General features: G+C 52.7%; 1 protein-coding gene across 1 annotated transcript in view; it reads left to right on the top strand.

Annotated features, from left to right (window-relative positions):
• CAMK2A (calcium/calmodulin dependent protein kinase II alpha) overlaps positions 1 to 13,969 on the top strand; it is a 60,168-nt gene that overhangs the window by 13,257 nt on the left and 32,942 nt on the right. Inside the window, exons 2-3 of the mRNA XM_042949304.1 lie at positions 268 to 362; positions 7,583 to 7,642. Of these exons, the coding sequence (XP_042805238.1) occupies positions 268 to 362; positions 7,583 to 7,642 (155 nt within the window). The remainder of the gene's footprint in view (positions 1 to 267; positions 363 to 7,582; positions 7,643 to 13,969) is intronic.

Below are 13,969 nucleotides of genomic sequence, written 5' to 3' on the forward strand. Positions count from 1 at the left end.
TTACAACTTGGAGAGCCCAACTTATTAACAACTCTGCAAGGTTCGTTTCTCGTGAGGCCAAGGCCCTGATAATCTGCTACCAGTGGTTGTCCCGGGTCTCCAGCCCTGCCCCGTCCCCGAGTCAGGCCACATTTGTCCCCAGGAGCTCCTGCAGCCCCGCAGGAGGTCTCCCTAGCCAGCATGGTGCAGACGCATGGGCTTTGGTCTGTCCCAGTGATGCGTCCCTTGGGCCCTTCCTTACCCCCTGCGCCTTCTCTGTCCTTCCAGGGGAGCCTTCTCGGTGGTGCGCAGGTGTGTGAAGGTGCTGGCTGGCCAGGAGTATGCTGCTAAGATCATCAACACCAAGAAGCTGTCGGCCAGAGGTAGGTAGCAGACATATGCCTCGCCCGCCCTCTGGGGCTCTTGCTACCCTCTACCCCTTGGGTTAGAGCCAGGACCTGGGTCTGTCCCCCTGGGTGATGCTGCAGGAGGGAGCTGCTTCCTCCTGTGGGTATTATGAGGGCAGACCTCTCCATTTTCCTTCCTTCGGGGATCTAGACCGGAGGCCATGGCCTCTCTGCCTCCCACCCAGATGAAGGCAAAGGCTCCAGGTAGGACTTCCTTTCCCTGTTTTTCTGCCACTTGCTCCCTCTCTCATCTCCAGACCTCTGCACCCACCATTCCCTCTGCTGGGACTCCCTCACCTGGCTCCTTACAAGCCTGATCCTTTCTAAATCTTCAGGTCGCAGCTCAATGTCCCATCCTTTGAGAGGCTTCCCTGACCCCCAAATCTGAGGGGTATCCCCTATTTGATATGTTATTACTGTTTACCTTTGTGGCTTTACCCCAACCTGGACTTATCCCATTGACTGACTTGGTCCCTGATTTCACATCCATCTTGCCTCTTGACTCTAAGCTCCAAGAGGGTAGGGATGGGTCTCAGTCCCTGCTATTTCCAGTACCTAGGATAGCACCCAACACACCCCAGTGCTCTACTAGAGGCCAGCTAATGCCAAGTACATTCTGCTGCAGCCACGCAAATCCACTCTCTTATCCCTAAATTTTCTCTAGAACGGTGGCTCCCCAAACTGTCCTCACCCTGGGACCCCCAGAGAGCTTCCAAAACTCCTGATGCCTGGCTCCTACCCACCGAGGTTGTGATTTAATCCGTGTGAGGTGGGACCTGGGTTTGGAAGAGATCCCCGGGTCATTCCAGTTCGGAAATGGTCCTAGACAAGCAGCATCCGCGTCACCAGGAGATCGTTAGAAAGGCTTCTTGTTTCTAGCCTTAAGGAATCAGGATGTGCATTTTAACAAGGTGCACTGGTGATCCGTGTGGACACTGGAACTTGGAAAGCCTGCCCAGGAGCCTTGCTTCTTGCCCTGAGCACGTGGTTAGAGCGGGAAGGGCAGTAACCATGGTCAGTGGGTTGGGGAAGGTTATCTTCAAAACTCCAATTCCTGCTCTGAATGGTGTCTAGCTGCCTTGGGGGTCCCCTGGAGGCGAAGGGAATTCTGTTGGGTGAGGCAGGTGCAGGTGCAGCCTGGGGGACGCCGAGCGAGGGGCTGGCATAGTGTTCAGGGGTTTGCCCGGCATAGGCAGCAGCTGCGTCTGGGCTGGAGCCCAGCAGGTGTGGGGTTCACGGAGGCTGTTACAGGATGTTCACATTGTCTCCCGCAGGCCTCCCAGCAGGCCCTGTGTTGACCGTGTGTTGCTGCCTTTCATCCCCCGGCTCAGTGCTGCTGGGAGCCCAGCGCTTTCTCCTAGTCACTGAGTTCCCCCATAGGCAGCCAGTGTCCTGCTGGGAGAAGAGGCTGGGGGTGTGTGTGTGTGGATTCTCTGAGGGTCCCTGAACCTGCCAGGATGGCACACATTCAGCTTGAAAGCTGGTGTGGAAGGGTGACACCTGTGGAAAGTCTGGAGCCAGAGCCAGGGGCAGGGGTCAGAGCGGGCAGGAAGGCCACAGGAATGCTGGGGTTTGCCTTGCATGCTGTGTGACTAATGGCACTCTAGTGCCCTCTCTGTGCTTTATGTCTCTAGTGATCAAAGGAGACGTCCCAATCCCTGAGATACAGTGGGGGCAAGATTAGAGCCATGACTCGGGATGGCAAGTTGAGGTAGCTCCAAAATGAGGGAGGGTCAGGAACCAATGTCTTCCCTGGATGCTGGGGCTCTTGGGCAGTTCACTGCCCTCTCTCTCTCTCTCTCTCTCACACACACACTCACACACACGCACACACACACACACACACACACACACACTGACAGGAAGAGACAGATGTTTATGGGGGAGAATGGAAAGGGCATTGCCTCTTTTCTGGAAGGTAGAACTAAGCATTCCTCGGGCAGTGTAGACTCTGGGCCATGCCAGGAGGAAACTGCCAGGCACCCTGTCATTCTCTGGCGATTTGTTGAGGCTCTGAAATCCTTAGAGGAAGGTGGTTCAGGCCTAGGTGAGCGCGGAGGGTGGGAGTGGGGAGGTTCTCCGGGGAACCTTCTCAAAGAAGTCTGCCAACTGCCAACGCTCCTGTCCCCAGCGGGAGGGGAGGAGAAGAGCGGCTTTTCACAGGTTTCTTTGTTTGCCACTCATGGTGCCCGGGGTGGGGAGCAGTGTGATGCTGAATATTTGGCAACGTACCCTAAGCTTCTCCTGCTGGCACTCCCGGTGACTTTGGCAGCTCCCCGCAGGGGCCATGCCCACCCGGAGCATCCGTCCTCCCCTGGGCAGGGGCTGTGGCTTCCCCTTCCCTTTCCCCACCAGGGTCAGCCTCTCCTGCTGTTGCATGGCTCCCCAACCCAGGAGATGTTTTCTTGTATGTATTTTAAAACTACTCTTTAAAAAAAAAATGTGTATTTATTTTGAGAGAGAGACAGAAAGAGCGCAGGGGAGAGGCAGGGAGAGAGAGGAGAGAGAGAACCTCAAGCAGGCTCCTTGTCAGTGCTAAGCCTGACATGGGCTCAGATTCACGAACGATGAGATCATGACCTGAGCTGAAATCGAGAGTTGGACGCTTAACCGACTGAGCCACCCAGGCGCCCCAAAACTACTCTTTTAAATAAGATACTTATAGTATAAACAGTTCCAAGGAGCCATAAAGACATGGAACAGAAAGTACAAATTTTGCCTGTCCCAAGCCCTGCTGAATCCCCTTGGGAGCGGTTAAAAAAATGCAGCTGCCCTAGTTCTACCCCAGAGGGTTGGATTCAGTAGGTGAGGCCCAGACTCCTATCAGCAGTGATGATAGCTAGTATATGCCGGTGAGAACTCCCTGCCAGGGGCTCCAGATGCTTCCTAGCCCCAGCCTCACCCAGCACACAGAAGAAAGTCATTAGGGGTGCCTGGGTGGCTCAGTCGGGTAAGCAGCCAACTCGTGATTTTGGCTCAGGTCACTGTCTCGTAGTTCGTGAGCTCGAGCCCCATGTCGGGCTCTGTGTTGACCATGCTTGGGATCCTCTGTCCGCCCCCCCCCCTCAAAAATAAATAAATAAGCATTAAAAAAAAAAAAAGAAGAAAAATTCATTAACATTTTAGGGCATGCTGGGCACATGGATGTGGCTGGCACAGCCAGGGGAGACTGACTGGGGTACAGACACCTTCACAGTACCCACTCTCTATCTGAGTGCTGAGGGGTCACTTCCTTGGCTCCCTGGCAACCAGTCCCAGGACGCAGCATGAGCCATTCAGGCTACCCCTGTGGTCCGTGATGGGAAGTAGGCAGTAAGACACATCTCTCCCGTCTTCCTCATCTTACTCCCCACCCCTGCCTGGCACTGTTGCTCCTTAGGATTATTTCTCTAACCCCCCCAGGATCAGGAACCCTGTTGAGGCCCTACAGAGGGTGGGGGCATTTCCTCTTGCAAGACTCTGAAGTCTATTTTTTCCCCCTGGTTCTTGTCCTATGCCTCTGGCCAGAGTCCCACTGCCCACCTGCCTGCTGGAGCCCACCCCCTCTGCAGGCACAGACTTCCAGCCTGCCCCCATGCTCTGCTCTGTCTTGCCCTGCCCTTCTGGTGCTATCTGGCCCCAGGAACCTCACCCTGAACCTTACTTCCACTCACCCTTGCCTGCCAAGCTCCTGGGCAAGGTAGGACCCCTTAACCCCAACACCCTGGAGGTCTGCCCCCAGGCAGTGGGGGAGAAGGTTCACAAGGTATTGTAGTGGGCATTGGGGCTAATCCTTCCAGGTACCTGGGCAGGAGGCTTCACCATTGTGGGACTATATTGAGCTGGATGGATTGATTTGTCAATTAATTAATTATAAGAATGGGAGGCGATATATAGTATAGTAATTATTAACATGGGCTGAAATCCCAGCGCTGCCATTTCTTAGCTATGGGACTTTGGACAAGCTGCTTAGTGGCTCTGGGCCCCGGGAGCACGGCAGCGACTGACAGACAAGGTCTTGCTCTCACCGCACCCATTTTCTAAGGGGGAAGACTGAAAATAACACTGAACATATAAATAAACTGGATAACTTCAGGTAGCAAGGAGTGTTATAAAGAAGACAGGGCAGTGGGAAAGTGATGGGGCAAGGGGACACTCAGAAAAGGCACCTCTGAAAAGGTGACGTTGTGCTAGACCTGCCAGGGGAGAAGGAGGCAGCCATAAGAAGACCCAGGAGAAGAGCATTCTAGGCAGAAGGCACGGGGCGAATGCAAAGGCCCTGGGGTGGGAAGGGGCTTGGTGTGTCTGAGGTCAGAAAGGAGGCGGCCACTGTGGCTGAAGCTCCAAGGCCGAGATGAGGCAGGACCCAGCAGAGTCTGGCTGGTTGTTGTGAGGAGTTTGGATTATAAGTACACTAGGGACTGTTGAAGGGTTTGAAGCCAGGGAGTGACAGCAACTAATTCATATTTTAATAAGAGGTTCTTCGCTGCCAAGGACTATTGGCTGCATTAGGGACAGCATCCAGGAGCAGTTCCTCAAAGCTCTGAGTACTAACAAGGCTTGACCACCCTACTGAGTGATTCAAAAAAAAATTTTTTTTTAATGTTTATTCATTTTAGAGACAGAAAGACAGAGCACAAGCAGGGGAGGGGCAGAGAGAGCCCAAGACAGAATCCGAAGCAGGCTCCAGGCTCTGAGCCGCCAGCAAAGAACCCGATGCGGGGCCCGAACCCACGAACCATGAGGTCATGATCCAAGCTTAAGTCGGACGCTTAACCGACTGAGCCACCCAGGCACCCCTGAGTGATTTTGATAAAGGGATTGCCCTTTTCATCACTGGGCCTCAGTTTCCTTACCTACATAACAGAGCAAGTCCTCAGAGGTCAAGAGAAACACAGTCCCTACATTCTTCGAGGAATGTTAGAAAATAAAAGCATTTCACAGTTACGAAAACCATTGGAAAACCTATATGTTTACATAAATTCAACAAATTAATGCTTCTAGCGCTGGAAGTTGCAACGCGGTGTGATCTGGGGATCCCCCTCTTCTGTGTGGGAATCGGCCTGCCCCCACCCTGGAAGATATGCAAGGAGGCTGGGAAGGACGGGGGGCCAGGGGAAGCCCCCCAGTGTGCACAACCTCCCCTCCCCCAGCCTGTAGTCCACCTTCAGCTGGGGAGGTGAGCTTACGCTCTATGGAAACAGGATTGGACTTAATTGCTTTGCTGATGAAAAAGCCACATTTCAGTATTGATCTTGGCTTCTGCAGCCCATGGAGGACGGCTGTGATTGCTCTAATAGTGATTGCTCTAATAAAGAGGCAGGGGAAAGCAGAGCGGGCTGCCTGGGGACAAGAGCTGGGACTTGCTTCGTCCTTATAATCTTCCTTGGTGCCTGCCTGCCCTGAAGGGGCTATTCAGGGACTGGGTTCTAGTCCTGGCTCTGCCTCTGAGTATCTGCGTAAGTTCCCTGGCATGGGCCTCGATCTTCCCATTCAGAAATTGGGGGCAGGTGGAGGTGGTGGCAATGAGTCAGGGTGCGGAGAACAGTATAGTACAGGGTTTTAAAGCTCCTCCCCGGAGTCTGCCTGCCTGGGTACAAAGTGTGGCTCCACTGATCACCACAGTTGTGATTCTGAGCCAGGTATTTAACGTCCCTGTTCCTCTGTCTCCTCCTCTGTAAAGCCAGAATGTGACAGCACCTCCCTCAAAGGGCGGTTGTAAGCACTTGAGATGCATATAGAAGTGCCCTGTAGGGGCGCCTGGGTGGCTCGGTCGGTTAAGCGTCCGACTTCGGCCCAGGTCACGATCTTGCAGCTCGTGAGTTCGAGCCCCGTGTCGGGCTCTGTGCTGACAGCTCAGAGCCTGGAGCCTGTTTCCGATTCTGTGTCTCCCTCTCTCTCTGACCCTCCCCTGTTCATGCTCTGTCTCTCTCTGTCTCAAAAATAAATAAACGTTAAAAAAAAATTAAAAAAAAAAAAAGTGCCCTGCACAGCACGGGGCACATAGTAAATCTTGTAGATTTGCTACCGCCTCCCTTTTTGTTGTTGTTGTCGTTGTTGTTTTAAATTAAGGCATCAACCCCTGAACTGTGAGGAAAGCACCCAAAAGGAGATGGAGACATGCATAAAATGGGGACAGGGATGCCCATAGCACAGGGTCGTTGGGGGGATGGAAGGGGGTCATGGGTATAATTGTTCCCAGCAGTCCCAGAGTCAGTGACTATGGGGGGGAGAGGGGGCAGATTCTGAACAAGTCCTCTCTCCCTGGGGGTTTGGACAAAAGTCCTGGAAAGCAGGTGCAAGAGCTCTGGGTAAGCCCCGATGCTGTCACATGCAGGTTCTGTACTGCAGATTCTTTGGGGCTCTCTGTGTCACTGGTCCAGAGTCCCCTGTAAGGGGGGTGGCCCCTGCAAATTAATACGGTTCTTCTCTTGCAGAGAAAATACAGACTCCTTTAGAAAGGTTTGCCATTCAATGGTTTATTCTTTACTTCAATTATTTCTTGAGCACCTACTATGTGCCAGGCATTTGGGTAGATGCCAGGGTACAACAGAGACCAAGTTTTTGCCCTTAAGGGCACGAGACAAGGTCCCGGTCCATGAGACAAGGTAGGATGTGTTGTCCAGGGGCCCTGAGAACCCAGAGGAGGGGCCCCTACCAGCCTGGCAGTCAGGACAGGCTGCTAGGAGAAAGTGTATCTGAAGACAGGTGGGATGAACCAGTGATGGCCAATGATGGCTGGGCGGGAGGTTGGAAGGGAAAGTTCCAAGCTGAGAGAACCACACGGGTGAAGGCCCCAAGCCCAAGGGAGAGGGTTGTGCAGGGTGGGTCTGGAGGAGTGCCTGTCAGTGGTTCAGTCCCAGCTGGAGCCCCATGGGAGGGGCAAGGCTGGGGGCGGGGCAGGGGCCTGCCCTGGGGGGCAGTTCTGGGCTCTGTGGTTGTGGCTCTGGGAGGTACCTCAGTTGAGAGCCCCGGGAACCAAGGCCCAGAGAGAGGAAGGGACTTCTGAGGCACTGCAACCTGGTCTCTCCCCCTACTGCTGCATCCCGCTGCCTTCCTGGAGGACCCAGGGCCCCTGCCAGAGAGGCGAGCTTCTCCAGGCGGGGCCCAGGGGCTGCCCTGGCAGGTGCAGATCATAAGAGGCCATGAAGAGGCAGAGATGGAGTGGGGGAAGGTTCCTCCCTCACCTGGGACTTACCTGGGCATCTGTGTTTCAGACCATCAGAAGCTGGAGCGTGAAGCCCGCATCTGCCGCCTGTTGAAGCACCCCAACATCGGTGAGCTTTGGGGAGGGGGGAGGGGTGTGGGTGGCACCCGGCCCGGTGGGTGTTTGGGGGCTGGGAGGGCAGCTGCTCTCTTCTCTGGGCATCATGGCCCCCATTATGGGAAAGGGGGTAACTTTAATGGTTTCCACGTTTCTCAGAGACCAGCTTGGTTGAGGGGAAGGTGAAGAAGGGGCCCTTCCTCCCAGCCCACGCAGCTGCCGGCAGCCTCCTTCGGAAAAGCTGTTGCAGGAAAACTCCCGAAGCTCTGAGAGAGACGAAAATAGGCCAGGCTTGGCCTTGACCAGCACGCCCCACTCCCCAAACCTGCCCCATGCTGAGTCAGCCTGGCACTGTGGCCGGGCCGCCTGCCTAGCCCAGCCGCCTGCTTGCCCCCCAGAGGCAGGCTCCAAGGTGGCCCCGGTGCCGGGGTAGACTGAGCCCAGGCCGCCAGGAGAGGCCGGGCCTAGACCACATGTCACTGGCTGGCCTCCCACCTCCCCCTTACATGATTGGGGGGCTGCATCCCTGCCCATCATGGTTCTGAGTTGGGCGGCTGGGGGTGGGGCGTGGGAAGGAAGTGCAGATTCTAGATGGAGTTCTGTCAGGGAATGGCTGTGTGACCTTGGGTGGGAGCCCCTCCCTCTCTGAGCCACTTTCCTCCCCAACTTCACAAGGAAGCACCCTCTGGATCATCTGGGCATCTTGTTAAAAGGTAGATTCTGGTTCAGTGGGTTTGGGGGCAGGGGGCAAGGTTTTGCGTTTCTAACACGCTCCAAGGCGATGCCAAGGCTGCTGGTTCCCAGACCACGCTTTGAGGACTCAGGCCTAGGGGCTCTCTGAGGAATATTCCAATTCTGACAGCCGCCACGCCTTCACCCGTGGGGAGGAAGCATCTCTCTGTGCCCAGAGCCCCAAGGGTTAACTCTCCTGCTGGAGAGAAGCATCTCCATCTGGTATTTATACCCAAAAGGCACCTCCCCTTCCCTGTGCCCAGGGAAGGGGAGCAGAGCCTTGCAAACAGCAGCCAGAGGCTCCAGGGCCAGAATCAGAAGAGGGGCAGCAAGGCAGCTGGTGGGGAGCGAGGCTGGTTGGACCCCCGATCCCCGACCTGCTTGCAGACTCACTGTGCAGCCCTAGGCCGGCTCCTGCCTGGGCGGGGCCTCCACCTCCCCAGCTGTATGACGGACAGGATTGTGAGTGATCTCTGACGATAAAGTCCCACGGTTCTGAGAAAGCCTGTCAGCCCCAGAGGAAGGAGGTGGTGTGTGTGTGTGTGTGTGTGTGTGTGTGTGTAAGGGTGTGTGTAAGGGGGTGTGCTGCAGCTGTCTCAGGTCAACGCTGCCTCCTCTTTGCACCTCCTTCCCCCTCTCATTCCCAGCTGTGCATGGGGAGCAGTAGTCATGGGCTCTGGGGCTGACAGACTGCAGCTGAAATCCTGGGTTTGCCGCTTAATTGCTGTGTGACCCCGGACATGTTGCTTAACCACTCTGAAGCTCGGTTTTCTCAGCTGGAAAATGGAAATGATACCCACCTCATAGGGTTGTGATGATTAGATAGAGCATAGCACAGTGACAGTCCCGAGGTAAGTGCTTTATTATCATGAGACTGCTCCCCTTTTGCCTCAGTCCACACCTTTCCACAAAACCACCTTACCCGAAAATGTAACCTCCACACGATTCTCATTCCTCTGAGCCATCAAGGTGTTTGGTCAACAGTTTGGGGCCCTATGTTTAACATGGCGGTGAAGAGAACGGGGTTTACACGTGGGGTCAAATCCCAGCTCCGCTGTTCACTGGGTGTTTGAGTGTGGGCAGGCTCTGAACTTCTCTGACCCTCGGTATCCTCCTCTGTGAGGGTAATCATGATATCCACCCTCTACAACTGTTGGAGGGTTAAATGGGAAAGTGCAAATAAAGCACTTAGCACAAGCCTGGCACATGGGAAAGTCTCAGAAATGATGGCTGTCACCTTTAATATCGTTGTCATCTTTGAATCATTTACTCCTTCCTTCCTTCACCTGATAGCAAGGGCATCCGAGGCCCCACCGTGTGCCAAGGCCTCTGCTAGGGATGGAGGATGTGCGGAAGAAGTGAGGGTGGGGGTGGGGAGGGGGAAAGGAAGGGGCGGGGGTGGCTGATACACAGGGAAGTGGAGAGCCGAGCTGAGACCCAGACCAGGAAGACGCGGGGGAAGAACCCGAGCTATCTTAGGGCTGGAAGGGCCCTGAAGGGTGCTACTTCCTGAGCCTCCAAATATCTCACTTCTAAATAGATTATAGATTATAATCTGCCCAAAGAAATGCAAAGAGGTACAGCCGTGGATGCAAAACCCACGAGGCAAGTCCGTGCCTGGAGAAGCTAGATTGAGTCCTAGCCAGCCTGCTTGGTGTCTCTAGCCATGCTTACTGACTGCTGCCCGTGTGTGGCCGGTGCCCAGCCCCAGGGGGACCAGGTCAGGGAGGCCGTGGCTTAGCACAGGGCGGCCCAACTGTGCCATGCACATGGGACAGTGCCCTACACTCTGTATTACCACCTGCTGATGGGGCAAACCCCAAAGGCCATCCCAGGGAGTAGGGGACAACCTTAGAGTTTCACAAGTGATTTGGGTGGGCAAGAGAAGGGGGGCTGGTTGATAATGAAGACGATGGTGTTTTCATTTATCAGGTTCTTCCCTGTGCTGGGCACTGTACTGAGGGCTTTACAAGTATCATCGATTAACTTCCAAAGCAGGCCAGTAGTGTTACCACTACTGGTAGGAAAGGAGGATCAGAGAGGTTACCTAATTTGCCCAAAGTTGCACAGCTTATAAGAGGCAGCGCTGGGAGGTGAGCCCAGCAAGATTGACTCCAGAGCCCAGGTTCCCAGCCGTTCTCTTTAGCTTCCCAAGTGGACATCAGGAATGTGTTGTCGGGGGGCATTGGATAGGTAAGAAGCACCAGCCTCTAATTTCCAAGAAAAAACTGGTAACTGTTGGAAATATGAAAGGCATGTCAGAAATTCATGAGCTCAGCTACACAAATGAAAACTAGGTTACAGATCTATTTGATCTATGACAATATTTTTAAAAAGTCAAAAACTGACAGCATAACTCAACGACCACAGTCATGTCAATCTCTACCAGGTGGTGAGACCCTTTCACACCCTGCGGCGGCTCTTGAAAATTTCCTTTCCTCTTTGGCTTTGGACTCAGTTTTTTTTTTTTCTCAGGGTAGCCTTCACGGATGGGAGGAGAGGTTTGATGTGTCTTATCTCCTGGGTTCGTAGCTATGATGGCACCTCCTCTCAGGGACTAACGCCAGTGCCCTCATGCAGGTGGGGGCTAGAATCCAGCCTGTGTTCCTGTCGCCTGGCTTCTTAGAGGGGCAGGCTTTTAAATCAGCATAAAAGTACCATCTGAGCTAGAATCAAGGCCGAAGGACCCTCCCCCTCCCCCAATTTTGTCCATTTCTCTGAAACCTGAGACTCTTCTCTAAAGGGGCTGAGGCTTCTGGTCAGAGGGTAGATCAAGGAGCCCAGTCTTCTTGGAGCTCCTCTCAAATGCCTCTTGACCCGGTTCTAAAAGCCCATTCTGAGATGGTTCTGACCGCAGGTTGGCTTCTCAGAGCTTCTCATGCTCAGGAAAGAGAAGTTAAAAATATGCGTGCCTGCCAGGAACCGAGTAGGCAATAAGGAGTCTACTCCCCAAGGAAAGGGTCTTTTTAAAAACTTTATCTTGTTACACTATCAATGCTAACTTTGTATGATACATGTTTCCATATGATATATGTCTGTACCTTCTCCAGTATTTCTTTTTTTTTTAATTTTTTTTAATGTTTATTTATTTTTGAGACAGAGAGAGACAGTATGAACGGGGGAGGTTCAGAGAGAGAGGGAGACACAGAATCTGAAACAGGCTCCAGGCTCTGAGCTGTCAGCACAGAGCTTGACGCGGGGCTCGAACTCACGGACTGTGAGATCATGACCTGAGAGTATTTCTATACATATTATCTCAGGTCAGGTTTCTTAGAAGCAGAGCCTGAGGCAGGGACTCAGGTTCTCGTGATTTATCGAGGGTGTGTTCCCATGGAAGGCCTGCAAGGAATTGGGTGAAGCACGTTGGAAAAAGGGAAGAAATTGAGCAAGGGTGTGGCCTCAGGTCAAGTCTAACTTTGACCCAATTCCAGGTGTGTGTATGGCGTACACACTGGAACATAAATCCTGTCTTGGGGTTGTCCCTCCTTAAAGCAAGGAGACTGCCCCTTTGTACCGACCCTGCCCTCCCACAGTAGTCAGTCCTTGGCTGAATGCTGCAGGTAACCTTGTACACAAGGTGGCTCTGTAGGCAGTGGGGAGTTCTCCAGAGAAGGGGGTAAATGTGAGCTGTTAGCAGCTCACCCCCCTGGCAGCTGCAGGATGGCGACCCCATCTTACCAAAGGGGACCTGGCCAGGGCTCCAATACGGGGTTGCCAGATTCTGCACACAGGATATACAGGATGCTCTTTTCACTGCACATAGACATTTCAAAAACCGAGCCTACCTTTGCTTTGAAATGCCTTAAAAAATGGAAACAGGTTAATAGGTAGAGGAATGGGTAGAAACGTAGTGAAACAAGTATAAGATTAATGATAGAACCTAAGTGGGGGGTACACGGGTGTTCACATGAGTGTATGTTTGAATTTTTTTTTTTTATTATTTTTTTTAACGTTTATTTAATTTTGAGACAGAGAGAGACAGAGCATGAATGGGGGAGGGTCAGAGAGAGAGGGAGACACAGAATCTGAAACAGGCTCCAGGCCCTGAGCAGTCAGCACAGAGCCCAACGCGGGGCTCAAACTCACATACCGCGAGATCGTGACCTGAGCTGAAGTCAGACGCTTAACTGACTGAGCCACCCAGGCACCCCTGAAGTTTTTTATAATAAAATGTTGAGAAGAAATTAAAGCCGGATCACATAATATGTACTTGTAGGCAACCTGCTTCTTGTTTTTGCTTTGAAATATACTACAAACAGGGGCGCCTGCCTGGCTCAGCCAGTAGAGCTTGCGACTCTTGATCTCGGGGTTGTGAGTTCGAGCCCAAGTTAAGCATAGAGCTTAGTTAAGAGCAAAATAAACATATGTTTAACACATCTTTCAGTCATTTATTTATTTAAAAGATTTTTTAATGTTCTTGAGAGAGAGAGAGAGAGAGAGAGAGAGAGACAGAGCATGAGTGGGGGAGGGGCAGAGACAGAGGGAGACACGGAATCCAAAGCAGGCTCCAGGCTCTGAGCTGTCAGCACAGAGCCCGATGTGGGGCTCGAACCCACAAACCTGAGATCATGACCTGAGCCGAAGGCAGATGCTTAGCCGATTGAGCCACCCAGGCGCCCCTCTTTCTGTCATTTATAAACACATATCATCATTTAGGAATTAAAAAAAATTTTTTAATTGAATTTGCATGCCTGAGGTTCCTGCCTGGCTCAGTCGGTGGAGTGTGTGACTCCTGGTCTCGGGGTTGTGAACTTGAGCCCCACGTTCAGTGTAGAGATTACTTAAATAAATAAATCTTTAAAAAAAATAATAAACTTGTGTTCCCTTCCTCCTCCATCTCTGATCACATTCTCCCCTCCCCCATAGCAGACACCCACTCTTGTGTTTTTGATCCTGCTTCTCCAAACTTTATGTGCAGATAAGAGAGTCTTAAGCCATTTAGGGGACTCAATATTGAGTCAGAAATACATGCACATGGCAAGAATTCAGATGGCACTAGGGCTCACAGTGAAAAAATAGTCTCAACAATTCACAACCCCTGCTCTCCTGATTCCCTTTCCCAAAGTACCCCAGTGCCCACTTCTCTGTATCCTACCAGAGAGGCTTATGCCACAGACAGGCTTAAATACATCTTTTATAAAAAGTACCACGCACGCTGTTTTGCGCTGTGCTTTTTTGCCAAACAACATAATTCAGAGATGATTCTGAACCAGTGGATACATAACTGCCGTATTATTTTAACAGCTGTGTAATTTTCCGTTGTGCGATGTATCTTAATTCTCTGAGCCCGCACCCCGCTCTGTGGACATTTTTAGGCTGTGGCTCAGGGAAGGATGTGAAGCTGTCCTGGGAGAAAATGCAGTTGGTTGGCAGGGTGCAGCCCCGTAGAGTCAATCCCAGGCCTCGGGCCCTTCCTTCTAGAATCTCAGGGGGTAATTTAGGGAGCTCTGGGCTTCTGGGAGCCTTGCCCCCGTTCTTGGTAAATGAGGTAGGAAGAGATGAGTTTCTCAGCATGCTCACACTCAGGGACCACTGTCCCCCACGTCCCCCAGCTCTCTTGTCTCAGACCTGGATACACAGTGGGGTTAGCCACTCAGGGCCGCATTGG

This window comes from Panthera leo, chromosome A1, assembly GCF_018350215.1.
Source record: "Panthera leo isolate Ple1 chromosome A1, P.leo_Ple1_pat1.1, whole genome shotgun sequence".
NCBI classification, from domain to species: domain Eukaryota; kingdom Metazoa; phylum Chordata; class Mammalia; order Carnivora; family Felidae; genus Panthera; species Panthera leo.